The following is a 27,854-nucleotide window of genomic DNA, read 5'->3' as shown; positions in this document are numbered from 1 at the left end:
AGGCTGATGCTCTATCCACTGAGCCAAACCGGCTAGGGGTATCCTTTCTTAATAAACTGGTAAATGCTTCTCTGAGTTCTGTGAGCCAATCCAGCAAATTAATCAAACCGGAGGAAGGGGTCATGGGAACCCTGATCTATAGTTGGCTGGTCAGAAGCACAGGTGACACTGAAGTTATGATTGGCATCTGAAGTATGTGTGTGTGGGAGGGGCAGTCTTGTAGGACTGAGCCCTTACCCTTTGTGGGATCTGACACTGTCTCCAGAGAGGACACCCAGTCTGTGTCCAATGAGAATTGGATTGAGTTTATTGCTTGGTGGTGTTACACACACATACTAGTACACGTACACACACACACACACACACACACACACACACACAGGGGAGGTATCTTTTATCTCTAATTATTATTCCTAATAATCTACCATGACCAAAACAATAAACAAACAAAAAAAAGAGTAATTAGCTAAAGTACCATAATAACCACAATCTTAAGTTTCCCAGTGATCACTCACATAGTAACTATATTCTCAATGCCAAAAGGGTTAAGGAACCTTCTCACAAAGAAGTTTTAGCCTTTTGGAATTTCACTTCTTCTTGGGTTATTTCTCCAAATTGCACAAAAGGGAGGCAATGGAAATATTTTTCTTTTTCTGACAGGAAAACTATTGGGTGGATATTGCTAGCTTCTTTAACTCTTAAAAAAAAAGTAACAAAACACAATCCCCTAAAATAAAAATATCGTCCAGGCAGCACTAGCTGTTTGGATTGTGAGAATCATCTCCCAGAATTGTCACTGGAAAAAATGAGGGGAGTCTGCAAAAGAACTCTAATTCTCCCTTCTCGGAAAACCATCAAAACCCCATTACACCCCATCAAATCCTAACAAACAATATCTCACTTTGCTTTCACAACAGAAGTAAGGGCAAAAATGACAACCAGAAATTAATACTTGGTCCTAACTTAAGGGGAAAATGCTCTCCCTAGTTCTTGTTCAGGGTATTTTTTTTTTTAAATTGAAGTTGGGAGCTAGTTACTTCTCATGGACAATTATATACTATCTCTTGCCAAAGGTACTGACTGGTGGGCCACAGTTTTATGTAAAAAGAATAGACCTGGCCTCTCAAACTTCAGGGTCAGAGGAGGAACCATCAGGGAAAAGAAAGGAAACACTAAGGAGGAGTCACAAAATAAGAAGACCCCCAGTCGGAATAAGTAAGCTTAGTAGGTTTTGCCTGAGAATGCTGCTGAGAGGGGGGATCTAAAAAAAGTATTGCTTGCCCGGCCCGCGTGGCTCAATGGTTGCGCATCGACCTATGATCCAGGAGATCACAGTTTGATTTCTGGTCAGGGCACATGCCCGGGTTTCTGGGCTTGATCCCCAGTAGGGGGCATGCAGGAGGCAGCCAATCAATGATTCTTTCTCATCACTGACGTTTCTATCTCTCTTTCCCTCTCCTTTCCTCTCGTAACAATTAAAAAATAAATGCATAAAAATTATTACTTAAGGTCTAATAATTTACTTCTCTATCAATTTCTATCTAGAGCAAGAGATTACATATGTTTATTATGGTGTGAATCCCCAAAGGTTCTTTTCCAAGAAAATAAAGGGAATTGTATTTTTTTCAACTCTTTAGCAGCAAAGCACCCCATCCTCAAAGGCCACCCCACCCAAGCATTTCCAAAGAGCAACACAACAGTGGGGCTCCTAAAATTTACCCAGTTGCCAACTTACCTTCCGGTTTGCCTACACATCAGCTGTAAGTGCTTTCGACCTGAAACTCATTATCCAGGGAGAGGTCAATGCCTTTCAATATCCCATAATCCCTATCCATTTCTTACCCTGCAAAGGCACCATATCGACAGCGATGAAATATTTGTAGGCAGGCTGATCCCGCCTCCATAAGAGCTAAGCTACCAGGACACTGTCGGAATACAATCATGTGAAGCACGGAGAACAATTTCAATTGATCACCAAGACCATTTGATTGAAGAAGCTGCCTTGGGCCTTTCAACCTTACAAAACAGTGGGTGTTCTAGAATTTTCAGACTAAAGCGATTTCAATTAAAATGAAGAATAACCTCTAACACATGGTGAAAGTGGGTCTCGGCCCAGGTCACGGGATCATGTCAACAGGACACGAGCATCCAAAGGGAAAGGAAAAAAGCACAATTCTCTCCTGATACAAAGTGAAACGGACAAAAGGAACCACGGCACCTGGCTTCCAGCTGCCACCGAGAGGCACAGGGAGTCAGGAGAGTCGTGTGGGCAGGTGACGGGGTCCATGACGCCTGTCAGAGCCTGGCCGGGTCATTCAGATCTGCAGGGGCTGCTCCTCCTGACCAGGCAGGGCAGGGGTCCCCCGCAGCCTGGACTTGGGCCGCAGTGCCACGCCGGGAAGGAGGCTCGGCCGCTGCCCCGTGGACCCTGGCCTGGGTCTGTAGCATGCGGGAGTCGAGCATTGTGAGGCAGGATCTTCAGCACGAACCACACAAAGAAGCCATTATCCGGGGGAGTGACAGAATATATTGTAACTGCTCCCATCATGTCATCAGGCATCATTGTAATAGGCGTGCGAGAATTTTAACTTGAAGATAAAATGACTCCCGTTTCAATGAAAAGGGGAGATGCCTCATTGGTAGGCTCACAATTCACCCACGGCAGCTGCCAGACACGAGAACAGACGTGCCAGGCGTGCGTGCGCAGGGCTGGGTTTTTGTCTCTCCAGGCAACATTTCGCTTTATAATTTGTCTCCTCTTAAAACGAAGAGATGAGCAAGTTACAAATATAATTACTCTATTTCTGAACAAGCGATAACACAGGCCACGGAGTGCCGAGAGAGGGCTGCTCGCTTACCTCTGGCTGTAAGGCTTGTTCATCTTCAGCAGTGTTGGGTAAAATTGCCCAGGTTATGTTGGCACTGGCGGATGGCAAAGAGCCAAATGTCCCATTTTTCAGCTGCTCTGTGGAATGTGACTTGGGCCCGGGCCATCCCAGGATGTTTTCTGAAATAAAGACCTAGATTGATGCCAAGTATTTTTCCAAATTGAACATTCACAGCTCAAGAAATATTTCGACCTGGCTGTACACAGGGACTGACTTGAAATGGGCCCACTCCTGAATGGACTGCGGTGGATTTTAGTGAAGCTTGTTTTGAATGAGTACCAAGCGTAGACTCAGACTGTCTATTTATAAGCTCGCTTCTGTACAATGGCAGTCTCAGAATCACCACAGGCTGTTTCTCTTCCCCAGCCCTGAACACAAACAATTGACATTTTACCAAAGCTATATTTTCTTTTTTTAAACCTTGCCCAAGGATATGTTTATTGATTTTAAAGAGAGAGGAAAGGAATTGGGGGGGCGGGGAGGGGAGAAAGAGAAACATCAATGTGAGAGAGAAACATCGATCATATGCCTCCCATTTGTGTCCCAACCCAGGATCAAAGCTACAACTTAAGTATGTGCTCCATCTGGGAATCGAACCCGCCACCTCTTGGTGTACAGGATGATGCTCCAACCAACTGAACACCCAGCCAAGGCAGAAGTCATTTTCTTAAAGGTGTTTCTCTTCTTTTTAAAAAAAAAATTTTAATGTTCACAATAAAAAATAAAAGATTAAATTTTATCAAAATCTGGCTGCTCAAAATGTGGTGTGAACGTCACTTGATAGGATGGCCACAGCTTAGATGTAGTCGTTCCATTCTGTCAAGAAACACTTTATAAGCACCTATCTGGTAAACAGAGCATTTCCGAATCCTCTCCCAATCCTTGACAAAACAGGCTTTCTAACTCGAATGTCTTGTTAAGAGTCACATGTTATTACGGAATATTTGTCCATGCTTACAATTGGGGACAGGAATAACCAGAGGTGGTTTTGTTTTGTTTTGTTTTTTACCCCTTTAATAGCAATTCTGCCATTAGAATGAGAGTAGGTCTCAAACTCAGCTGACCTACCTTCTGTTTTCAGTGTAAATGTAGGGGTAAGTGAGGAAGAAACGGTTGGCTGAAGCGGAGACCGCCTCGTGTGGACTAGAACTCAACCTTTCAGCATCGTAGATGTTCTATCCATAAAGCAGTCAGATGCCTCGGCCTTTTCATTAGAGTGACTCAAAAAAAACCCCATGCCAAAACCGTTTGGCTCAGTGGATAGAGCGTTGGCCTGCGGACTCAAGGGTCCCAGGTTCGATTCCGGTCAAGGGCATGTGCCTTGGTTGCGGGCATATCCCCAGTATGGGGTGTGCAAGAGGCAGCTGATCGATGTTTCTCTCTCATCGATATTTCTAACTCTCTATCCTTCTCTCTTCCTCTCTGTAAAAAATCAATAAAACATTTAAAAAAAACAAAAACCAAAAAAACTACAGGTATCCCAAACTTTAACACCAGGAGGGTGTCTGGCTGATGAAAACACAGTAACAGAGGCCATTGCAAGGGCTGTACACGTGCTTATGCCTGTATCTGAGTGTGTTCAATATCATCCAAGCCAACATATTTTTATGCAGAAATCTTTCCGGTAGGTCAAGCGTTGTATCATATAATTCCGCTGCTTAAAAGCCTCAAGTGGCTTCGCACTGCAAATGAAACACAATCTAAACCGCCTGCCTTGCGAGACTGCTGGCCTCATTTCATTCCCTCTGCGTTGCTCTCTATCCTCAAGCCATGCTGATAATTTTTTCCCTCCTCCGTGAGCCAAGTTCATTCCAGTCGAGAGCCTTTGTGTGTGCTGTTCCTTCTGCTCGGAGTGCCACCCCTCCAGGCCTATGTGGGGGAGAGAGGTGCCCTGCATAAATCCAGGGGTTGCCTAAATGTCATCTGCTCAGCAAAGCCCCCTGTCACCTTTCTGGCCAAAGCAGCATGTAAAGCCACTCCCTGTCACGTCCGTGAGTTTACTGTCTTCACAGCACTGAGCACCATCTGGACTCACCCTGCTCTTTTATTTAACTAGCGTTGTTCTCTCCTCCCTAGAAGGTCAGTTACTTGAAGGCAGGGACGTATCGCCCCTGGTTATGGCTGTGGCCCTAGAACAGGGGTAGGGATCTTAGAAGGCCCTGGAAATCATTTAGTCTGGCCTGCGAAGGCATTAGGGGTGAGTTCCGAGAACCTACAACATGAATCTAGCAAAGGATGTGCACTTAATAAATACAGGGTACCCCCCCCCCAAATGTATACACACAGTTTGCATAATTATAAAGGCAAGGTTTATTAAAATACATTTCATTTTCAAAATGGACCTATCAGCTGTTAAAGTGTGCATACATATTTTGGGATACCCTGTATGTGCCGAGTGAATGAATGAATATTAAGATTTTCAGAGATAATAAATTTTTTTAAAAAAGTGTATTTTACAACCTCCTAAAAGTTAAAAATAAATAAGAAATGGCAATAAGAAAGACAAAGTAGAATGGTGGTTGCAAGGGGCTGAGAATGAGGGGGAATGGAAAGTCATAATTTAATGGGTATAGAGTTTCATTTTTGCAAGATGGAGAATTCTGACGATTGCTCACACAACTATATGAATGTTTTAAACACTACTGAGCTAGGTACTTTAAAATGGTTAAGATAGTAAATTTTTATATATGTGTGTTTTACCACAATTGTTTAAAGGCAAAAGGCATCCATATAGCAGTCCTTGATGTCATTTAAAATAGGTGAGAACTCACAACACTAAAATCAACTGCTGCAGGACGATCTAAGACCAGACTTGGGTGCAAGTAAGCAGAATTTGCCATAAGAAAGGTGACAAGATGTTTCTTAGCAGTCCTGCTGACTAACTCCTGCCCAGAGTCCTAAAGTTGCATTCAGATCATCAATACAGAGGTACCACTTTTTTGAAGTTTTATTTTATTACACAAATAGTGCATGTCCTCTAGATTAATTAGGAGAGCTTAAAAAGCACCGGGGAAAGAATGAGATCTGCTTGTCTAGGCAGACAGGAGAATGTTCCCTCCATTACTACCACCCCTCAATTTTGTCCCTCCCTCCCCTTCATCCCCATCATCAGAGACAATAACCAGGAAACAGCAAAGCAAGAAGTAGAGGCAGTGATACCCTGCATCCTGGGATAGACAAAGGCCAGGACAGGAGGGTGGAAGGTAGCAATGCATGCTGGGGAATGTAGTTTTTTTTGTATACTCTCTGGATTCAGAGTATCGAGGAACCAGTGAGTGAGGACAGGAGAGAAGCCCTTCTCAGACCATTACAGCTCCTCTAATAAACGAGCACTGGTTGGGGAGTCTGGATAGACAGGTGTCATATGAGGATGAAGGAGGAAAATTCTAACAGAGTGAATGAAAAGGATTGTAGAGAGTATCAGTATCCTCAGAAGGCTTCCAGGAAGAATCTCTCTCTGGCTGAGGTAGAAAAGGAGATGAATGCACTGTGGAATTATTACGAGGAAATGAAATTAATGTAACTAAAAGGAACCCTGAATCGCAGAAAGTCAACCCAACACTGTAGAACAGGGGTCCTCAAACTTTTTAAACAGGGGGCCAGTTCACTGTCCCTCAGACCGTTGGAGGGCCGGACTATAGTTTAAAAAAAAACTATGAACAAATTCCTATGCACACTGCACATATCTTATTTTGAAGTAAAAAAACAAAACGGCAAAAACACCCGCGTGTGGCCCGTGGGCCGTAGTTTGAGGACGCCTGCTGTAGAAAGTCAAATAAGGCAGTTCTACTAGTGTGCAGTTGCAAAGGGCATAAAGACAGCGATCAGACAGGAGGCCATAGGGACGTGCACAACAGAGATCCAATAGACCCTGAAGGGTAGACATCAGATCGATGGAGAAGAAACAATAAGCAACAAGAGGAATAGGGACACGGAGCCTGAGCCGGAGAGAGAGCTGTGGGTGCTGCTGAAATAGTCCACCACATTCCAGCCAGAGCTTGGCAATACTTCCTTAGGCTTTTTGGGACTGAAATTTCAAACACATGCAAAAGCAAACAGACAGAACAGTTTAATGAATGCCTAGCTCATGAAGTTTGGCCACATTTTAAAAATAACAAAAATCAAGAGAGAAAAAAATTTCAATCATTTAGGCAGAAAAATTAGACTTGTCTTAAAGGGGAGAAAAAAAATCAAACTAGTCTTGAATTTTGCTACAACACTAAATGCCAGAAGGCGAATAGATGAAGAGAAAAATGTGAGTAAACCTATAGATTGAGGTGGGGTGAAGGGCTTGGGGGATAATGCTCTTCCTCGGCCAAATGATCTTCCCTCTGCTAAAAAAGAGCCTACATTTCCTGAGCTCTCGCTAGGTGCCAAGGGCTATACAATTTACGTGTGTTAACTCATCTAATGCTAAGGCAACCCATAAGGCAGGTCCTACTATTATGCCCAAGAGACAAGTAAGAAGCAGAGGCAGTTAAGTGGTAGAATTAAGATCAGAGCCCAGACCCTTAAACTCTACACTTTATGCCTTTTTAGCAGCACTGAAGAGGCTCAGAAAACATTCAGCATTCTGGTGGGTAGGACACTCCTGGAGGACATATACCAATATATAACGAAAAGTGGCAGAATTAAGAACTCAAGGCAGGAAAAGTCACATATAAAAGGGCTAGTGGTGAGCAATGAACCCAGTTAAACAGAGCTGAGCAGGGATGGGACTAGGCTCAAGTAAAAAGACACTCCCATCAAATGTAAAATGTAAAGAGCCCCCAAGACATTCAGCAATCAGATCAATGATATTTTCACATAATATTTTAAAAATAAAAATTAATGTCCCCCCAAATAGTACAGGACTTTATCTCACTTGCCTCACCTTAATCCTCACCCTGTTGAATCCTGTTCTTCATGTAAAATTTTAATATTCTCATTCCCTCTCCCTCTCTCTCCCTGTCTCAAGAATTAAAAAAAGACCACACTCCCAAGTAGCCCAGCCTTTTCCAGTTTTGATGCAGCCCCGTGTGCCTTTCTGCATAGAATCGGAGGCTTGCATCTCAGCTGGGAAGAGAGATGGCCGTCTGCCCTGCATTCATCAATCATTTGCCTCCATCAGGCTGCTGAAACAGATTTAGAAATCACCAGGAGCAGAAGAAAGCCACGTAACGTAAGCCTTGACCAAAAAGCCAAGCAGCTTTATTCATTTTAATTACAAGCCTCTCCACAAACAGAAGTTCAATGAGGCATTTCAGCTCACTGCATCTTAGAGACAGCATCAGAGACAGGTCTAGGAGCCCCAAACGCATAGGTGGGAGGCAGATGAATACGAAAGTATTTTTGGATTTCAGTCCAGGTGCGCGGTGTGCTTAAAATGAAATGAGCATCAGGAAGCAGCGTTTGCAGACCAAGGCTCCAAAGACAACGCATTTCCCAGAAGATGCAATGAAATGCTACAGGAGATGAGATACTACAAGACCACAAATTAATTTTTGATTTGGAGAAGGGACAGAAGAAAAAAAAAAGGCACAGGGGTCAGAAGGCAGAAAGACTTGAAGCGAGAACGAAGCGCTTGGATCTTCGGTATGCGGGGGCGGGGGGGGGGGGCGAGTTGGGCCTCCCTGCCCGCTGAATATGTAAAGGGAACCCTGGCAGAGCTGAGCTTTAATGAGATTTTGATTTCCACCAGCCCAGCCCAGCCCTGCCCGGCACGCCTTACATAGAACCGTTATGTTTTTAACAGTGGGAGTCGGGCTGCTAGAGCTGCCATCCACCCCAAGATCCCTGAGATTCCAAACAAATGTATTTTGTGATGACACCCCCGAGGTTACCATAGTCTCCCCTTCCACTAGTCTGAGATTCTGGAATTCAGTTTTAACTGCAGGCAACTATGATGTTTTGGATGCAGGGAGTTAATTCAATTTTTTCCCCTCAATATGTGGCACAGATTTTAAAATTTTATTTATTGATTTTATTGTTTTGATTTTTTAAGAGAGGGGAAGGGAGAGAGGGAGAGAGAGAGAGAGAGAGAGAGAGAGAGAGAGAGAGAGAGAGAGAGAGAAAGAAACATCGATCACATGCCCCAACTGGGGATCGAAACCACAACCTGGGCATGTGTCCTGACCAGAAATCGTACCCGCCACCTTTTGGTGTACGGGACGATGCTCCAACCAACTGAACCACACGGGCCAGGGCAGTGTGGCACAGATTTAAAAGACACGCGCAGAATGCTTTAAACCTTAAGGGGCTGTGCTATATGCAACTGAATTAAAAGGGTTAAGAAGACAAAGAAACAAAACAACCACTGTGATTCCATGCTCTCTGTATTCCCCAATCTCCATCCAAGTTCCTCAACAAAAATGGCTAAAAGGAAGGGAGGCTGGACAGAGGGGGCAGGGAAGATATGCAGGAGTAACACCATAGGTGCCATAATTGCTCTTTCTCTCAAATAGTTTCCATTTCAACCTGCCAGCACATCTGAAATTCCACCTTGAGCTTTGTCCCTCCAGGTCCTTAAAAACACGAGATACCTAATGAAAATCAGGGTTTAAAAAAAAAAAAAAGATAGAAATTAGCTAGGAACCATCCCTGAGGAATGAAGTAAGGGATTAAGTTTAGGAAGAAGAAATGGCTCAAGCTTACGTTTACAGTGAAAGACTCCTGGAAGGAGCCTCCTGCGTTGCAGAGGCTAGAAGTCACGATACAGTGTGAGAGGGATGGTAGGGACCTGGGAAGCCTCCAGTCTCACTCTGAACTTGTGCCCATGCCCCGGTGGGCCCGTCTCTCGCCTCTTAGCGGGGGGACCTTGGACAGGTAATTTAATTGCATCTCATCCAAAGGATGGGCATAATAATATCCACTTTGTGAAGATTTCAGAAAATATGTAGCAAAGGCCAAACACTGGTAGAATCAAACCTCAGTAAATGATAGTGGGTGTTACAGAAAGAAACCCAAATGACCCGTACACCGTCTATTCTGGAAAACCAACATCCCTTTTAGTCTTAGTAAAACGGAGAGCAAAAGGGACTTGAGAAAAGTATGAAATATAGACCATCATCATAGCACAGCTTTACTTTTCATCTCCTAAGTGCCCTCATTTCCTCATTAATGAAGTTAATCCCAGTCAACAAAGCTCAGTGAAGCTTCTGTGAGTCTCTTAATTCTAATGCTTTATAAGTTAAACACGGCATGGCCAACCTCAAGCTAGTTTCACCTTTATCCCAGAACTTAATCTTCACCAATATATTTATATCTGCTTATTGATTAAGCCCTCCTCCAATAAGGACTGAGGCATCTTAAGGAAGTGGATTATTATCTCTGGCTTCTAGATAAAGAACTAGAAATGCTTCTGGTACGTATTCCAGAGAAATTCTCACACAGGTCAATAAGGGGACATGCAGGAGGATGCTCAATGCAGCAAGGTGAGCGGGGCAGAGAGCAGGAGGCCATGTGCCTGTCCATCATCGGCGAGTGTTGGGTATAACGTGGTGGACACACACCACAGGCATCGTTAGGAATAACGGACCAGACGCTGCCTAACGATAGATTTTAAACACATGACAAGTGGAATGAGATTTAGAATATGATGCCAGCAAGTCTAAAAGGAGTTCTTGTAAACATGTTGGTTAGATTTTTCATAGGATGTTATAGTTCTAATGGGTAAGAGAATAGTATATCACATACTGGGTAGGGAAAGGGGAGGGATAAATGAAAAAACACTTGGATAAAAAGATGGATGGATGGATGGATGGATGGATGGATGGATGGTGGATAAGAGATGAGTGTAAAGGAGGAAGGCAATGGGGTGTGCACCCACCCACACACTTTGATAGGACTCATTTGTAAGCACAGAACTGCCCGCTGGGAGGTCTCACCTGAGGCCACGGGCTTGTGGCTGGCCTGGCCCACCTGGTGCACACTCTGCTGCAACAAGTTGAAGCACTCCCCGAGGCAGCTGAGGGTGGCGGCGGAGGTAGCTTTCAGGAGCAGAAGATCCTGGTCCAAGGCAGTGAGGGGGCCGGAACCCGGCAGAGACTCGATGGCGTGCACAAGGTTCTTCTGCTGACCTTCCACCTGGTTCATCATCTGCAAAATGGGAAGATAGCAAGGAGGGGAGCGTTAGAGCTTAAACCACAGGACCGGAAAAAAGTCGGAGGAAAGTAAAGAGAAACCATCATCACCCAGACGACCACTGTCAGGGTCAGCTCAGATCGTGCTCAGTACATGAGTCCTTTTTTAAAAAAAAAAAAAAAAATAGATTTTTATTTATTTCAGAGAGGAAGGAAGTGGGAGCGAGGGATAGAAACATCAATGATGAGAGAAAACCATTGATCGGCTGCTTCCTGCATGCCCCACACTGGTGATCGAGCCTGCAACCTGAGCATGTGTCCTGACTGGGAATCGAACCATGACCTCCTGGTTCATAGTTTGATGCTCAACCACTGAGCCATGCCGGCTGGGCAGTACACAAATCCTTTGACAATGTAGACCTGTCTATCCAAAAGCACACATCTTCAGCTCTGATCACACGAGCATTTTAGAACTTTAGAGCTGAAAGGGACCATTAGGGCCATCAGTCAATAATAAATTCATTACAGGCAGAAGTCCTTGTGACCATCTTTGAGGTTCTTTCACTATGGAAGGCTATCTGAGAGAGTGGAAGAACTGGGCTTTGCCTAGAGCAAGGTCAATACCTTGCTTTTCCTCCAGCTCTTATTACTAACTCCAGGGCAGTCGTTTTGGAGTTCAAGAAACAGAAGTGAAATCTAGGGCTGGCGATTTGTATGAGTGAGATCGGAGGAAAGCCAGCACTGAGCACCGTGCCAGCCCCCAAAATGCCAAATAGGATGCGACTTTCTTAACATCACGCCAGATGCCAGGAGGAAGGAACACCCAGGGATTCCAGAGCCAGCCCTATTACACGGCTGAAGCTAAGACACCCCCAAATAACCATCTTTTCTGGCCTGGCTTCAATTCCTAAGCTACTGGTCTAATTGTATCTTCAAACTGACAAATCAAGGAGAAGAACTCAAGAACTAGAAAAGGACTTTACTGGTTATCTTGTGAAGTCCACCTCCCTCCTCCTGTCTTACAACTTATCTCACTAAACAAGATGATGTACAGAAATTACACATTAACAGTCATTCTGAAAAGTTAGGAGCTACACCAACCGGCCCAAGACCCAGGGCTGGTCAGCATCAGCGGCAGGGACCAACTCCTGATCCCGCTCCGATGTTCTTTAAGCTTTCCCCCCAAAAAACCATCCTTAATCCGAGCCACACCTCCTGCTCTGTCACGGTCATCCCCACAGGATGCCTGTCAGCATCATGATGTCACCAGCTGGGGAGAAGCAGCCATTCTGTCTGGACCACTGGACTTGGACACAAACCCCATTCCAGGCTCAGGCTTATTTTTCTATTTCCTTTTGAAAACAAAGACTTGCAGTTTTCTAGCAGTCTGTGTACTTGTCTGCTTAAAAAAAAAAAAAAAGTTCATCCACTGCAATCCTACTTCCCAAAATAGGTGCCATTTAAAAAAAAAAAAGGTACCGTATTTAAAAAAAAAAATCAATGCTGAACATATTGCACAGACAAGGTTTGCCGCATTCTCGCCTTAAAGTGACATCCACCCTTTGGGCAGGCATATTATTTTTTGCAGATTACAGAGGTGACACCTAGCCATTCGGGCTCCTGAAACAGTACTGGAGGCATAACAGGGGCTCAATAAGCATTCACTTCTTCTTCAGGTCTTTGCTTTAAAGCCACCTTCAGAAGAAAGCTTCCGGAACCCCATAATTTAAAATTGCACCTCCAGCCCAACCCTTGGCACGCCTATCCTCTGTACCAACTAATTTTCCTCCATAGCACTTACCCCTTCCAACCCAACTTGTAATTGCTCTCTTATGTTCATCTGTGCTAGGGAGGAAGCAGGGATTATATCTGTGCTCTTCACTAATATAGCCCAAGTACAGTAAATATCTGTTGGGTGAATGGATGCATGTGTGCATGATCCCCCAGTCTCACTCTTCTGTCACTCAAATGCAAGAGACCTTTAAAAGGTGCATTTATGACACCTTTACTAGTAAGTCTACAGAAGTCATTATGCTCGATTGGCATTATATAGCTAAGACTTAGCAAAGAATAATACCTCCATTATCAGTTTAGGTTTGCCAAGAAATACTACCAACTGGTTTAATTTCACTTCAAAAAAGATGAAATGTTTATGTATTCTTTGACAGCCGGCTGTATGGAGAGCTGCTAACAGCGAGGGAGAAATGGAGTTCAAGCTATTTGTTGTAATCAGCATTTCTGTAAATTCCTACCATAAGATCTTGTCTTAGAAAAACGATGTATTGAAAGGAAAGAAGAAAATGGAATGAGGAAAAGTATAATACATACGTTCTTGACTATTATGCATGATGAAATAATGCATAATAGGAAAAGGTAAGTAAAATTAAGCTATCATCTCTATGGGATACCCTTGTTTTTAATCAATGACAAGAACTAACTTTATTCCAATGGTACTGAATAGGATAAATACCTGTTATTTCACAAGCATAAAATATGTAAGTCTCAGCTAATAAAAACACAAAACTGACTTACAGAATCTTCTAGTCTACTACAACAGAGGCACATGCCCAGAGATGGAATCCACATATCTGCTCTCTGAAAAGTATTCAAACAGTATTTATTGAGAGTCTATTGCCAGAGCCAGCATCAGGAATGCCCTGCTAGAGGGGGCATTTGAACCAGCAGTGGGTACATTTGACAGTTACAACGTCTGAGAACTACTGGCACTGAGAGGGCAGGGGGGCAGGAGTTCTAAATACCCCACAAGTCAGGGCACAGTTCCATACAAGAACTTTCCTGCTCAAAATGCCGAGTGCCCCCTGGAGTTATCCTGTGCTAGAGACATGTAAAGAACCAGGCACTCGCCTAACCGGCATGGCTCAGTGGTTGAGGTCATGGTTCGATTCCCAGTCAGGGCACATGCCCAGGCTGCAGGCTCAATCCCCCGTGGAGGGTGAGGGGAGGCATGCAGGAGGCAGCTAATTAATGATTCTCTTTCATCATTGATGTTTCTATCTCTTCCTCCCTGAAATCAATAAAACTATATACATATAATTTATATTTATATATTTTTTAAAAAGAACCAGGCACTTGATGGATTCCAATCTTTCTTGGTAACCTGAGCCCTAAAACTGTAACACGCCTAGCACAAGGCTTCACACACAGCAGACTCCTCCTCAAGATTCATTTTCTCCCCTTTCTCCACGTGATGCGAAATAGAACTTTAGTTTTGAATGACTCAATCAATACCAATCTTCACTTTATTTTAGCCTCATCAGGCTCCAAAAGAAGTGAGATAAACCCAAAAAGGGACGTCGCATGCCCAGCCTCAGAGCTGTGCATCAGAGTTATTACTGTGCTAACGTTTCCAAGACTGGGAGGCACCAATGAAGAATCTTCATCCGCCTTTGGAAGAACACGTGTTAGCTATTTCCATATCTACATCTAATTAAGGGCACATAGGAAAAGATGAACGTGGCACTGAAAAGCTGTAAGCGACAAGAACAGCAATAGCCAATGCTCAAAGCGGCTCCCTCTCCCCTTCCAGGTTTCCACGGGCCCATCAAGGGAAGAACAAAGCACAGCCATTGACAAGCAGCCTCTCCTGCAGCTCCCAGGCTTTGGAAACGCCGAGTCACTTTAATTACATAAATTTCAAATCCGAGCTCCCAACACCTCTTCCAAACACATCAACATTACCATTTGTAGTGTTGAAAAACCAACTAAGGGATGCCCAAGCTTCATTTCTTCCTGGCATTGGGTATCCACAAACAGGGACATCACCATCTTGGGACACAGGTGCACGTTTCAGAGATCCACCCTCTGGGAATGTCAACTCTGAGGTTGTAAAATCATCTACTCCTAAGTCAAATTGAACTTCACAGTTAAGCAAACTTCACAGGGAGGGGAAAATTCTATGGCCCATTTATCTAGCACAAACAAAGGCATATGCACCAGCCAATCAAATCCAAGGAGTTAAGGCTAATAAAATCAGTGGCGGCAGCTTTTATTTTTATTACCCGATTTCAGTAAAGCTGAAACCAAGATGCACAGACGCAAACCCACTGTCACCAGCTCAACAAGCTTGGGTCTGGCTACAGAGAGAACGGAAGGAGACAGAAGGGGAGAGGGGCTTCATTTGCCTTGATTGCTTCAGACTTCGCTGAGCTGCAAACCTTGGAGCAGGTTTGAGAGGCGCCTGAAAGGCCCAGTCTTGACAGGCCAGATGTCAATGAACACCAGCTTAGTCGCTCATTCATTAGGAATCAAAGGATGAGCATCAAACACCTCCGAACACAGATTCCTTGTCCTAAAGTAACCAGGACTGCTTGCCTTGGTTGGCAGAGCCTCCTGGGTTCACAGATTCCTGGGTACCATCCGTAACTCAATCCACCTTGCTTGGAAGTAGACTCAAGAATCTGATGCCAGCTTCAAGGTGGCCCTGGTTTGGCATTTCTCCTTAGCCTGGTGTAATTCCAGAGCCCCTTTTAAGTTTCCCCTCTAGTCAGAGATCAGTCCTTGGCTAAATCAGGCACTTTTTCACTTGGCTCAAGTCCTCATCTAAGCGTGAAAGCTATGCTTCAAGGAGCTTTAGAACCAACACACACACACACACACACACACACACACACACACACACACACACACACCTGTCTCCATTACTATAGATTTGCTATTCCACTACCCTCATTAGCATTGTTTTAATATCCCAGATATGCTTTGATACTCATTACAGAAACCTCCTGAAAAAACCCATCAACTCTATAATGGAAACCATCACGTAGTTTGTAACCTATAAAATTCCTTCCCTCACTGTTTCCACCAATCCTGAACTGCTCTATCTTGATCTTTACTTAATCCCTGTATTGTACAGCAAACTTCAAATTTTCTAATCCTGACCTTGCCCTCCCCTCTCCGAGACACTCCCGATGCTCCACAGAGGTGGTGTGCTCCCTTACAGGGGAGAAGGGTCAAGTCCCTTTGTCTTACCAACAACAACATTTGTTGAGAGCAAAAGGCAAAGGCAAAATTCAGAACTGCACACACACACACACACACACACACACACACACACACACACACTTCAAAAAACACTTTCTGAAGATGTGGGGATGAGTCTATTCCATTCTTACGGACTCCTAGGAAGCAAACCTATACTGATGCTCAAAAATATGAGATAATAGCATTTATAGCCAAATGAATCTGATGACCCTGTCAGGTCTGTCCCCTTTATTTTGCAGGCAGGAAATCTCAGTTCAGAGGCCCTTGCTAAGGTCACACAGCTTCGCCACTTCAGTGTCCTCTACACTGTGAGTCATGATCTGTGTGCTTCTTTCTCACATTCTGGAAGCGAAATGCTATCTCCTGCCTCAGAAGACAACTATGGTGAAGTGTCTTCCATTGTCCCTTACCCCACTCTTTCTCACCACCTGGAAACAACTTGTATTTGTTTTTTTGGATTACAAAAGGCTGGCTTATTCCATCAACCAACAAATTTAGACAATAAAAACAGCTATAAAGAAATAAAAATTACCTGTAACCCCAATTTCTAAAAATAAGCACTTGTTAACCTTCTGGTATTGTTCTGACTCTCATTTATATGCACATACACACAGGTGATATTATTTTATTTTAAAAGGCTCAGTCCTTGTATATAATTTTGTCACCTATTATCATCTTTTATCATTTAGAACACATAGTCTCTGATGCCTGGGATTGACTTCAAAACAATCCAGTGGGGGTGGGGGAGTAAGAATGAAACAATATTGGCTTTGAGGGGGGAGGGTGCTCAAGCTATTGATGACAACATGGAGGTTCAATATTATCTTCTCTAGTGTTTTTATGTTTGAAATGCTTATAATAACAATATTTTTTTAAATTAGGAGAAAATACATGGTTACGAATTATGCCCCCCCATTCTTATCTTGATCCCAACCCCCAGTGCTTCAAATGTGACATTGTTTAGAGACAGGCTCTTTACAGAGGTAATCAAGTTTAAATGAGGCCATTAGATTGGGCCTTAATCCAATATGACTGGTGTCTGTATAAGAAGGGGAAATTCGGACACAGACACACACCGAGGGCAGAGGAGGGAAGCCACAGGGGAAGATGACCTAGAACAAGGAGAGACCTGGAACAGATCCTTCCCTCCCACCGCTCAGAAGGAACCAATCCTGCCGATGCCTTGACCTTGGGCGTCCAGCCTCCAGAACTGTGAGACAAGACATTTGTGCTATTTAAGTCACCCGGTGTGTGGTACTTTGTTACTGCAGCCCCAGACATCACAGACATCTTTCTACATCTATGAACACATCACAGATATCTTTTTACATCTATGAACACAGATCTCATTTTAATGGCTGCATTGTACAAGAGCTTTTAACTCCAAGCAGAGTAGACCCTGCCTTCAGAGCCAAAGCTCCTTCCAGGCCACCTCACCATCACTTCTTCTCAGGTAATGTTTGTAAAGGAAACACTGGGGTAGAGAATGCATTTTCAGAATTATGAAACAGAAGAAGCCCATACAAAGGTAAAAAAATTATTATTTTTTTAATCCTATATGTCAGTACTGAATGTTAACATGTTGGTAAGAAAGGACACAACAGACAAAAGGAATAATCTCTTGTTCTTGAAGGAAATACCACAGGCCAACAGAAGGATTTGAGTAGAAGGTCAGGGATCAGTAAATAATCACCTTATTCATTACTCTCTTATCTGCACCCTGTGCCTCCCACAAAGACTCGGACCTGAAGGGGGCGCTGTACGCAGATAGAGGCGTACTCTACCTGGACACAAGGTTGGCCTCCCAGGCACAATTCTAGTGGCCAGGGCTCTACAGCAGCTCCTCTGCTTTGTTTTCATTAAAAATGTCTGTCATCCCTTTCTTTTTTTCTCCTTTGTGCAAAAGTAATATTGCTCACAGAAAAAAATTAATCAAAAGAAGAAAAAAAAATAACACATTCATTCAAAACCAGAGAAAATAAATGTTAAAATCTTGGTGTGTATATACTTCCATTTCTATGCATATAAATGTACTCTTACTTTTTACGAAAATGGTTGCACATCATGCTTGTAACCTCTTTTATTCTATATACCATGTCAATAAATTTTAGTCTGTGAATACATTTTGACAATACTGTGTAAAATACTGCAGATCACTCAATCACATAAATGTGCCACAATTTATCGCCCAATTCCCGACCGCTGGACAGTATGATGAGTTCTAACTTTCTTCTCTGTGACAAATTACAATTCAACAAACTTTGCTGGAGCTAAATCTCGTCATAAATGTGTAATGATTTTCTTAAAATAAACTCCTAGAAGAGGAATTGCTTTAACATTAATTTTAAGGCTTTTGATAAATACTGCCAACTCACCATCAAAATAATTGTACCAATTTGTAGTCCCTTAGCAGTGTGTGAGCTGTTCTCTTTCTTATCGCTCTCTAAAATCATCTTTTTTTCCTACCTGATTTCATAGACAAGACAACAAAACAAAAACAAGTCCAGTAATTCATTGTTATAATTCACTGAGCATGTCCCTGTATAATGTGGGGTCAAGAGAGTTATGAAGTTTCCATATCCAGCCACACCTGGTAAATAAGCCCTAGAGATCTAATGCACAGAATAATGACTGTAGACAACAATACTGTACTATAATCATCAAGCTTGCTAATTATTCCAACCACTAAAAAGAAAAGATAATTATGCAATGTGATAGGGATGCCAACTACAGTATTGCTACAATAGCAATCGTATGACAATATATAAATACTAGAGGCCCAATGCACAAAATTCGTGCAAGGGTAGGGCCCTCGTAGCCCTAGCTGCTTTGTGGTCCTGCGCCCCCCCCCGCTACTGGTCATTCCGGAAGGTTGTTAAACCATCTGGTCTAAAGAGCGTATTAGCTCTTTATTATATAGGATATCACATTAACAAGTTGTACACCTTAAATTTATACAGTGTTCTATGTTAACTATATTCCATTTTTAAAAAGCAGTTTCAATATCTAGTAAAGAAAACGTAAGCAAACAAAATGAGAGATCAGAGAGAGTGTTTCCTTCACTAGGGTGGAAGCAGCAATGTGGAAGGCCGGGGTGGGAATGGGGGCAGGGGTCCGCAGCAATGGAAGAGAAAAAGTCCTGAAAAAGGAGGGGGCGGGGGCGCGGGGAAGGACTATAGGGAGAACCACGAGGATCCAGAAAGGTCTCAAAGAAGCCATGGTTTTTTCATAAAAGGTCCAGGGACAAGGGAACAATGGGAAACAGTCCCCAAAGTCCCTCACCCTCACAGTGCCAGAGGGAACAGTTCTACCCGGACCTCGTCCAACTGTTTAGTTATTCTTTCCCCAGAACCCACCAGATAAGGGAAGGGCGTTTGTCCACCTTTGCCAAGCCTGCCCTAGCCCCGCCCCTGATTTAACCCAGCATTTCAGCTTAGGAGAAACCTGCAAAGCAGCCCTTTGCTCTCCCCACATTTCTCTGACTCTTCTCACTGTCTTCATTTATCTCTGGAATAAAGGCCATTTACAGTAACAGCCATTTACATGAATAATAGAAGCCAGGCCACTTCACATTTGGGGGAAGAGGAGCTCTACAGTTTACACAAGTGCTTTCACATCATCATCTCTTATCCTCCCAGCTCCGCCCTGGCCAACGAGGCAGAGCTGGTTACTGATTCTCCTTTTATACAACCTTGGGGCCCAAATCATGGTCCATGAAAGTGGAGAAGTTGGGATTAAAGTCCAGTGTTCTGAATCCAAACTTCTCGGCCCCTTTTCTCAGGAGGCACACAGAACACTGCTCTACAGATGATTCAAGATCACAGCATGCACACACACACACACACACACACACACACACACACACACACACACGGCTGGCTGCTCCCCTAGATGGCCTTCCACCTAAAAAGTGGAATATTGGGAGCAAGCTTCTTACCCGTTGGGACAATTCACCTGCAACTGAATGAGAACAGGTCAGACCACAAATCCTTCCTGGGTCAAATCTCCAGAAAAAGAACACGTGATTCACACACAAACACTGAAGGCTAAAGGGTGAGGACCTATCCTGCAGACGGTGTGGAAGTTTCGCTCAGGTGTTTAAGTCTCTCGCAGAAGTCCTCTAATCAGAAACTGTTAGACACACATCATGTAAAAAAACAAAGACTAAAATGCTGTCTATTGATCCATTTCCGACATCTTCTGGTTGATCTGCCATCTCTCAGCAAACACTGGCTGGCAATCAGTTTGCTTCCCTTACAGAGTGGGACCTCACAAACCACAGATCAGCGAGGATGAAAGGCAACCATTTCCCTGAGCCTGCTTTACATCTGTTCACTCATATTCCTCAGACATGCGCAGCCTATGGCAAAGAACCTCTAAGCTTCTTGGATATTTACTCTGCACTTTGGGAAATTCTTTTATTTTGCAGGGAGAATTCCTGAAGAAAACACTAGACATCTATATTCTAACTTCAGCTTGGTAGCACACACAGGGTGAAACAAAAGTAGGTTGACAGTTGTTCGTAGGGAAAAAAAAATACAATAATCCTATATAATAAAAGGGTAATAGCAAATTGACCCTAACGGCAGAACGATTTCCCAGTTGCTATGACGTGCACTGACCACCATGAGGCAGACGCTTAATGCAGGAGCTGCCCCCTGGAGGTCAGTGCGCTCCCACAGGGAGAGCTCTGCTCAGCCACAAGCCGGGCTGATGGCTGTGAGCGCAGCGGCAGTGGCGGGAGCCTCTCCTGCCTCCTTGGCAGTGCTAGGGATGTCCGGCTGTGGCTTAGGCCCACTCCCTCCAGGGTTCCCAGGCTGCCAGAGGGATGTCTGACTGTCAGCTTAGGCCCAATCCCCCAGGGTGGGCCTAAGCTGGCAGGTGGACGTCCCCCGAGGGGTCCAGGACTGTGAGAGGGTGCAGGCTGGGCTGAGGGACCCCACCCCCCCATGCACGAATTTTTGTGCACCAGGCCTCTAGTCAATAAATAATAAAACAAGAATAAACTGTATTTCACGTACTCACAACTGTAAACCTACTTTTGCCCCACCCTGTATTTATCTTAAACCAGGCTCCTCCAGGTAAATGCCTGATGATCTCTTTTAAAACTTATTGTTTTCAGTTCAAATATCTACCCAAAGTAGCAGACAAGAACAGAACAACATAGTTCCCTTTTCCAGCTAACGTTAATCTCACTAGTGACAATTGTTTGCAGGGAAAAAATGCATCTGCAAACGGCACTTGAAAGAGGGGGGAAAAATTGGACAAGAACATCATGACTCCAGGCAAATCCTATACAGCATTGGAGTCTCGGCAAATGAAACTTGAGAGAGACAAACGCATTTATCAGGAATCTGCTTCATTCATCTGCAAGTGAAAATTATGTTAAGGGATAAGCCAGCAGTAATTAATATTTATTGTATCCCCACTGGGTAAATGACACTGCACTCACCGTTTTACAGACGAGAAAACCCAATTCCTGAACACAAACTGCTTAAAATGTCATCCTCAAGGTGCTTGAATGTGAGACAGAATCATAATATGTAATAGACTGTGCTTTGCAAAAAGAACTAACCCCCCTTCGCAGATGCCTGCATTTGAAACTGCTTTCCGGCGATGGGAATGAGCCGGCCTGAATCCATTCCCACTCCTCCACACTTCCTCATGACTTTGGCATACGCTTTCTTAAGAAAGTAAGTGCAAGCATGCAAATAGCCTGTGATCACTATTCATAGAACTATACACGCAAAAGGAACTCATAATTAGTTCCATACGTATCTACGCCAGGGCTCAACAGACTGACTGAATCAATCAGTTAATCCTCTGCCAACACAGGGAACTCTTCGTGGGAGGAGCCTATAGGAACTTATTCACATCAGATGTGGGACAGATGTTTGTTGGGTGTATGGGTGGATGGATGGACTGTTCTTATATCTAACCCAATTTAGGATTCTGATATGCATGAGTTATAAGGAGGCACACTATTTACAAATGCTTTAAAAAATGCACTTTGCAAGAAGGCTTGTGTGTTAACTGGAACATCAGTCAACACTTTCATCTGAAACAGCCCAATAATGAGGTACTTCCCTAAACTTAAGGCTGGTGAGGCATGAATGCCAGGGCTGCACAGCTTCCTGCCAGAGGGTTCTGCAAGTATACTAACTTCTTATAAATGTTTATGATAAACACCCAACTCCGTCCACGCCCAGACCACCTGACCCCTTTTTCCTTTCAGTTGTAGGACCACCGCATGATGCAAAATCTGGAGTCCACCAGAGTTAGGTGTTTAAGAAGAGACAAAGGGTCAGCCCACAGTCCTTTCCCAGCTTATATGTTTCATGATGAGTTCCAACGTCTAGAAAACAACCCATTTAGATGTGTTACCTATTTTCTCGTATCAGGTTCAAGGGTCTAATGAACAACATAAACTGATGAACAAAAACAGATCCAGAGACAGAGAAACATCGATCAGACCGTCAAACCTCAGAGGGAAGGTAGGGGAGGGTGGGGGTAAGGGGGAGAGATCAACCAAAGGACGTGTATGCATGCATATAGGCCTAACCAATGGACACAGACACCAGGGGGGTGAGGGCATGATTGGGGGGGGGGGGGGGGGAGTAATGGGGGGGGATAAGTACACATATGTAATAACTTAATAAAGAAATTTTTTTTAAAAAGCGTCTAACACGTCCACTAACTTTGTGGAAAGTTTTGCTACAGTGTTAGCGAACTTCCCCTGTGAATAAGCAGATTCACTAGGTGTGAACGTGTAGATGCTCTCCACTTTTTACTTACGCACTATTCGCTTTCCATGCAGCTGAGCTCAGGTAAGTATCTGTAGGTACTTTAGCTGAACAGTTTCTATAGCTTGTAATAAAACCAGTATGAGATGATGAACTCCTGTAAACACAGACTGACCTCTGCCAAGGATTACTGACCACACAGGATAAACTAAGAACTATGGCCTGAGCTCAGCTTCATGGAAAATTAATAACACATAAGTAAAAAGTGGAGAGCACCCACGCGTTCACACCTAGTGAATCTGCTCATTCACGGGGGAAGTACCTTCCCCCCCAACCCCCCCCACTCCGGGAAGCAGCAGAGTTTGGGGTGTGAGTGTACAGGCCCAGGACCACTCACTAAGAGCAACCTGGGGCATGCTGTTTAATCTTTCTGGACCGCATTGTTTTTACCTGTAAAATGGGGCTCATAATAGTTGTTCTCACTCAGGCATATTTGAGGAATGAATTTGCTGCTATTCTCATTACTGCCGCTACTATCCTGATGATTATTCTGATGAGCAAAGGAGATTACGTGTAAACGGCTAAAAACAGTGACGGGCATGCAGGAAACGCTCAGTAAATGTTAACAGTGGTGTTGAACACCGGCGGGAAAGTAAACACAGATAAGGAATTTCTATCCTCTTATTTTAGCTGTACATCATTAAACCTGTTTATTTAAGAAGCAATATATTCCACGTAAACCATATTACACTTCCCTTGCAGAATCATTTGCCTTCTCGATCGTAAAAAGTAAGTGGTTACCTTATTTATTTTTGAAAATAACTTTACTAAGTCAATTGCAGTCAATTCTCCTCATTTGCAGGAGTTCTGCTCCATAAAGTCACCACAAACACCGAATTAGCAAGCACTGAACTCTCTCTCTTCGTTTTCATCAACTGAAATGCCATTTGCATTACATAGGTTTGTTTGCCAATGCCCTGGTAAAACAAATCAGTTTCACTGGCGTAAGCACCAGAGAACTCACATACTTATATGCACAGGCCCTGGACACAGACAATAGTGTGGTGAAGGCCTGGGTGGGGTAGGGGTTGTCCACTACACTTTTTAAATCATCGTTTATCTTATGAATCCACAGATTTAGCTGCTTTTTCATAGTTTCATCACACACTATAGATGTTACTTTAGCATTTTCCAGAGTGGCTTCACATACAAATGAGTGAATTTCTGCCTTTTTTTTTTTTTATATGTAACCTTATTTTTGCTTCATTACCATTGAACTCGTGGCCAACAGCACTCTGACTCACACCTGAATAAGGCTCACGAACACACACATTTTCTCCACCAGGCACATCACAGCCTCCCTGCACTCGAAACGCTTGACAGCACTTCTGCACTACACTTGAGGACCACTTAAGACAGCGAAATCACCAAGAAAAACCACAAATATATCACGACAAGGACATGTGTCCATGAACGACCAGCTAAGCATCTCAAGTACCGTTTCTAGGCTTCCAGATAAATTGCAGTAAGTAGGCAAATTTGCAAATGCAGAATCCATGACAAATGGGGATCAACTATATATATTTAAATTAAGATATTTTTTAAAGCCTAGAATTATCAAATTAATACAAATAAACTCAAAATCAAAAGGGAAATATATAATGTCCTATGTGTGTGTGCACACATGCCTGTGTGTGTGTGTGGTTATAGGAAACCATTCCACACGCAATTATAGGCCAAGAAAACACTTGTAATTCACCATTATCTTCACTTCAAAAGAGGTAGCTTAACTTGACTTAATGATGTTAAAGCTCTGTGATGAATAGTAAATTGGAACAATTTTCACCATTGCCGTTATCCGAGTTCAGAAAAATATACTCAGAGACATGCTCCTAAAGCTTTAAAGGTATTGATTTTGATGTAGAATAAAGCTTCTCAAGTACCTCTTTTTGGGGGTAAATCATTCTCTGGGCAGCCTTTAGACAACAGATTTTATAGGATTTCACAGTCCAAACTCATTTCAGTTGCTAAATGATGTTCGCCTATGGATTCCGTTGTGCTACCTTTAAGTAGCGTCGTGTTTGTTTTTTTCACAGTTCACAGAGGCAATGTGTGTGTGTGTGTGTGTTTTAAGGCTATTTAAAGTTTCTGGGAAGAAAGTGAGAAGGTATCTTCAGCCTTGGCAGGTTTAAACTGCAGACTCTTTTCAGCAAGGGGGTACAGCAATGAGTGAACCAATGAAAATCCCTGCCCACGTGAGCTGATGTTCTAATGGACGAAGATGGACTCTCAATAAGCAGGAAAATGTGATGCGTACAGGATGTCCCCAAAAATGTGTACACACTTGAACAGCTGATAGCTCAACTTTGAAAACAAAATGTATTTTTATGAACACTGCCTTTATCATTACTCAAAGCGCACGCTAGGAAAATGTCACTAACACAACAGGTGAGTAAGCACCTCAAGGAAATAGGAGGAAGCCATGCACAGAGCCAAAGGAAAGATGTTCTAGGAAGAAGGGGTGACTGGAATTGCAAAGGTCCTGGGGTGACAGCAAGCCTGGAGTGGCCAACAAATCTCAAGGACAACTGGACTCCAGTCAGAGAGAGAAAAGAGATGGAGAAGGTGTAGAGAGAGAAGGAGGAGGCTGCATGTGTAGGGCCTTCTGGACTATTTATAACGTCTAGACCAGCGATCGCCAACCTTTCATACCTCTCGGACCACCGCGACCACTGGTCTAGACCACCGCAAGACAGAGTACGTGAGAAAACAAATATGACAAGAAAGGAAATGTCAAAAGAAAGAGAGTCACACAAATTTTTTGCTTTCCAAACACATAAAGTTATGTTTGCAGTATACTGAACCTATTAAGTATGCAATAACATTATGTCTAAAACACGATGTATACACCTGGATTAAAAAATACTTTATTGCTAAAAAATGCTAACCATCATCTAAGTCTGTTGGAAAAAAATGGTACCAATAGACTTAATCAACAGGGGGTTGCCACAAACCTTCAATTTGTAAAAAATGGGATTTTCTGTAAAGTGCCATAAAATGAGGTATGTCTGTATTTGTTTTAGGTGGGTTTATTTATTCTTTTAAAATGTCAATATTCAGAAAAATTTAAAGAGTAGAAACCCCAGATTCAACAACGGCTAACATTTTGCCATATTTGTTTTATCTGTGTGTATATATGTGTTTGTGTGTATCTCTCACACCCTTGTTTTTCCTGAAACATGTGAAATTAAGTCAGAGATAGTCATCCCTGAATAATTTCAGCATGCCTCCCTTAAAAGCCAGGGCATTCTTCTACTTGCCCACAATTCCACCATCTCACTTCATAAAATTAAAAATAATTCCATTAAATCTTCTAATAATAGGTCATATTCAGATGTCCCTGATTGTCCAAGGCATTAAGGGCCATAATGTAGAAAATTTGGTTGAAATGTTGCTGGAGTCTCTTTAAAACTACAAGGTCTCTGTCCATTTTGTTCTATTTGAAGAGACAAAGACTTATAGGAGGTCCCACAATCTGGAGTTGTCTGATTGTTCCCTCATTGGGCTGTTACCTTGTTTCTCTACCCCCTGTATTTTCTGTAACCCAGAAGGCAGGTCTAAAAGTCTGGTTAGATTTGGACTGGGGACTACCTCATTAGTGTTGCTGAGAATGTCACGCTGCATCCTATCAGCAGGCACATCATGTCAAGCTGTCCCACGTAGTGATGCTAAGTGTGAACACTTGAATAAAATAGGAGCTGCCTTCCTTGAAAGTCATATTTTCTCTCTTGTAATTAGCAAGTAATCTCTGGCATCTTACAAACACAGAGAGAGAGAGAGAGAGAGACAGAGAGAGAGAGAGAGAGAGAGAGAGAGAGAGAGAGAAAAACCCCCCACAAAATTACCATATGAACATCCCATTCCCCAACAACCTTCACTTAACGATATTGGGGAACGTCATCAAGTAAATGTTGACCACTGGTTTGATCCACAAGCCAGACCCTGGGCAGTCAGAAACTCCTCCCTCCCTCTCTCCCCTGAGCTTAGAAATATGCACTCAGCTTGCCTTCCCTGCTCCCAGAGACTGATATAAGGATACAGCCTTGAGACAGAAATGTGGTGATGAGGATATCTGGACTGGGTATATGACTGACCCCAGTTAAGGCCCCTGGGGCAAGTGACTGGCCCCAATTAAGGCCTCTATATAAACTTTCAAGATTTGGCAGGTGATTGTAGGAAACTACTCCCCTAGTGGCCAGGCAAGACAAAGCTCTGAAATAAACTTCCTTACTTGTTAGACCTGTCACCTTGGTCTCTCCCTACTCTTTGCATACTGGGGCCAGGTTCAGATAACATCTGGGAAGCTCCCAGCCAGGGCTGCAACTCAACAAACCATTTGGCGTTCCTTAATGGTCTTTGTCTAAACCGATTATTTCTTTGGGGATTGCAAAATGGGGACTTTCTAATTCTATCATTCTTTCTACATTTATTAGTTGACATCCTCCCTCCCTACCACCTGCCACTTCTGTTTTAGCTCTTGCTACAGACTCATGGATTACCTTTTTTTATTGCACACTTATAAACTATTACCTCCATTATCTTTTTGACATACACCCAGGAGTCTTTGAGCACTTCCTTTTCAGGTACTACATAATGTCCCAGGCTCATTTTGTACTTTCCCTGTTCCAGACTGAATCAACCCTTTCAGCATTGGCAGGGTTTGAATAAAGGAGGCATTATCTGACTTTTTAAAAGGATCACTCCAGCTGCTAGATTGAGGGCAGGGTGGTGGGTAAGGTCAGAAGTAAGAAGACCAGCAGCCACCCAGGTGAGAGCTGGTAACAGTGGAATCCTCACAGAGGTCTGATTCTGGACATATTTTGAAGGAAGAAGACGATAAAGGTATTCTTAAAATTCTGATGTGGAATATAAGAAAAAATGGAATAAATGACAAAGCATGACCTCAATGTTTGGAATCTAAGCAACTGGAAGTATGGAGTTCCTATTCATTTACATGGGAAGATAGAGGAGCAAGTTTTGGGGAATGGATATGGGAGGAGTTCAAAGATTCACTTCTGAGTATTTGAACTTAGTGACTTTGAGATGTCTATCAGGCATCCAGGTGGAGATGTAACGAGGCAGCTGGACACATGAGCAGGGGG

The 27,854-nt window shown here is 43.3% G+C and overlaps 1 protein-coding gene across 4 annotated transcripts in view; it reads right to left on the bottom strand.

The window, feature by feature from the left end:
• Positions 1–27,854, bottom strand: part of OSBPL10 (oxysterol binding protein like 10) — a 266,667-nt gene that overhangs the window by 46,113 nt on the left and 192,700 nt on the right. For all 4 annotated transcript variants that reach the window (XM_054729776.1, XM_028134978.2, XM_054729777.1 and 1 more), the window contains 2 exons: positions 10,754–10,964; positions 2,859–3,007 (listed from right to left, as the gene is read on the bottom strand). In XM_054729776.1, coding sequence (XP_054585751.1) covers positions 2,859–3,007; positions 10,754–10,964 — 360 coding nt within the window. The remainder of the gene's footprint in view (positions 1–2,858; positions 3,008–10,753; positions 10,965–27,854) is intronic.

The sequence above is a fragment of the Eptesicus fuscus genome, chromosome 18 (assembly GCF_027574615.1).
Source record: "Eptesicus fuscus isolate TK198812 chromosome 18, DD_ASM_mEF_20220401, whole genome shotgun sequence".
In the NCBI taxonomy this organism is placed as follows: Eukaryota; Metazoa; Chordata; class Mammalia; order Chiroptera; family Vespertilionidae; genus Eptesicus; species Eptesicus fuscus.
Note: the sequence above shows the minus strand (reverse complement) of the source record. Positions and strands in the feature narration are given on the sequence as shown.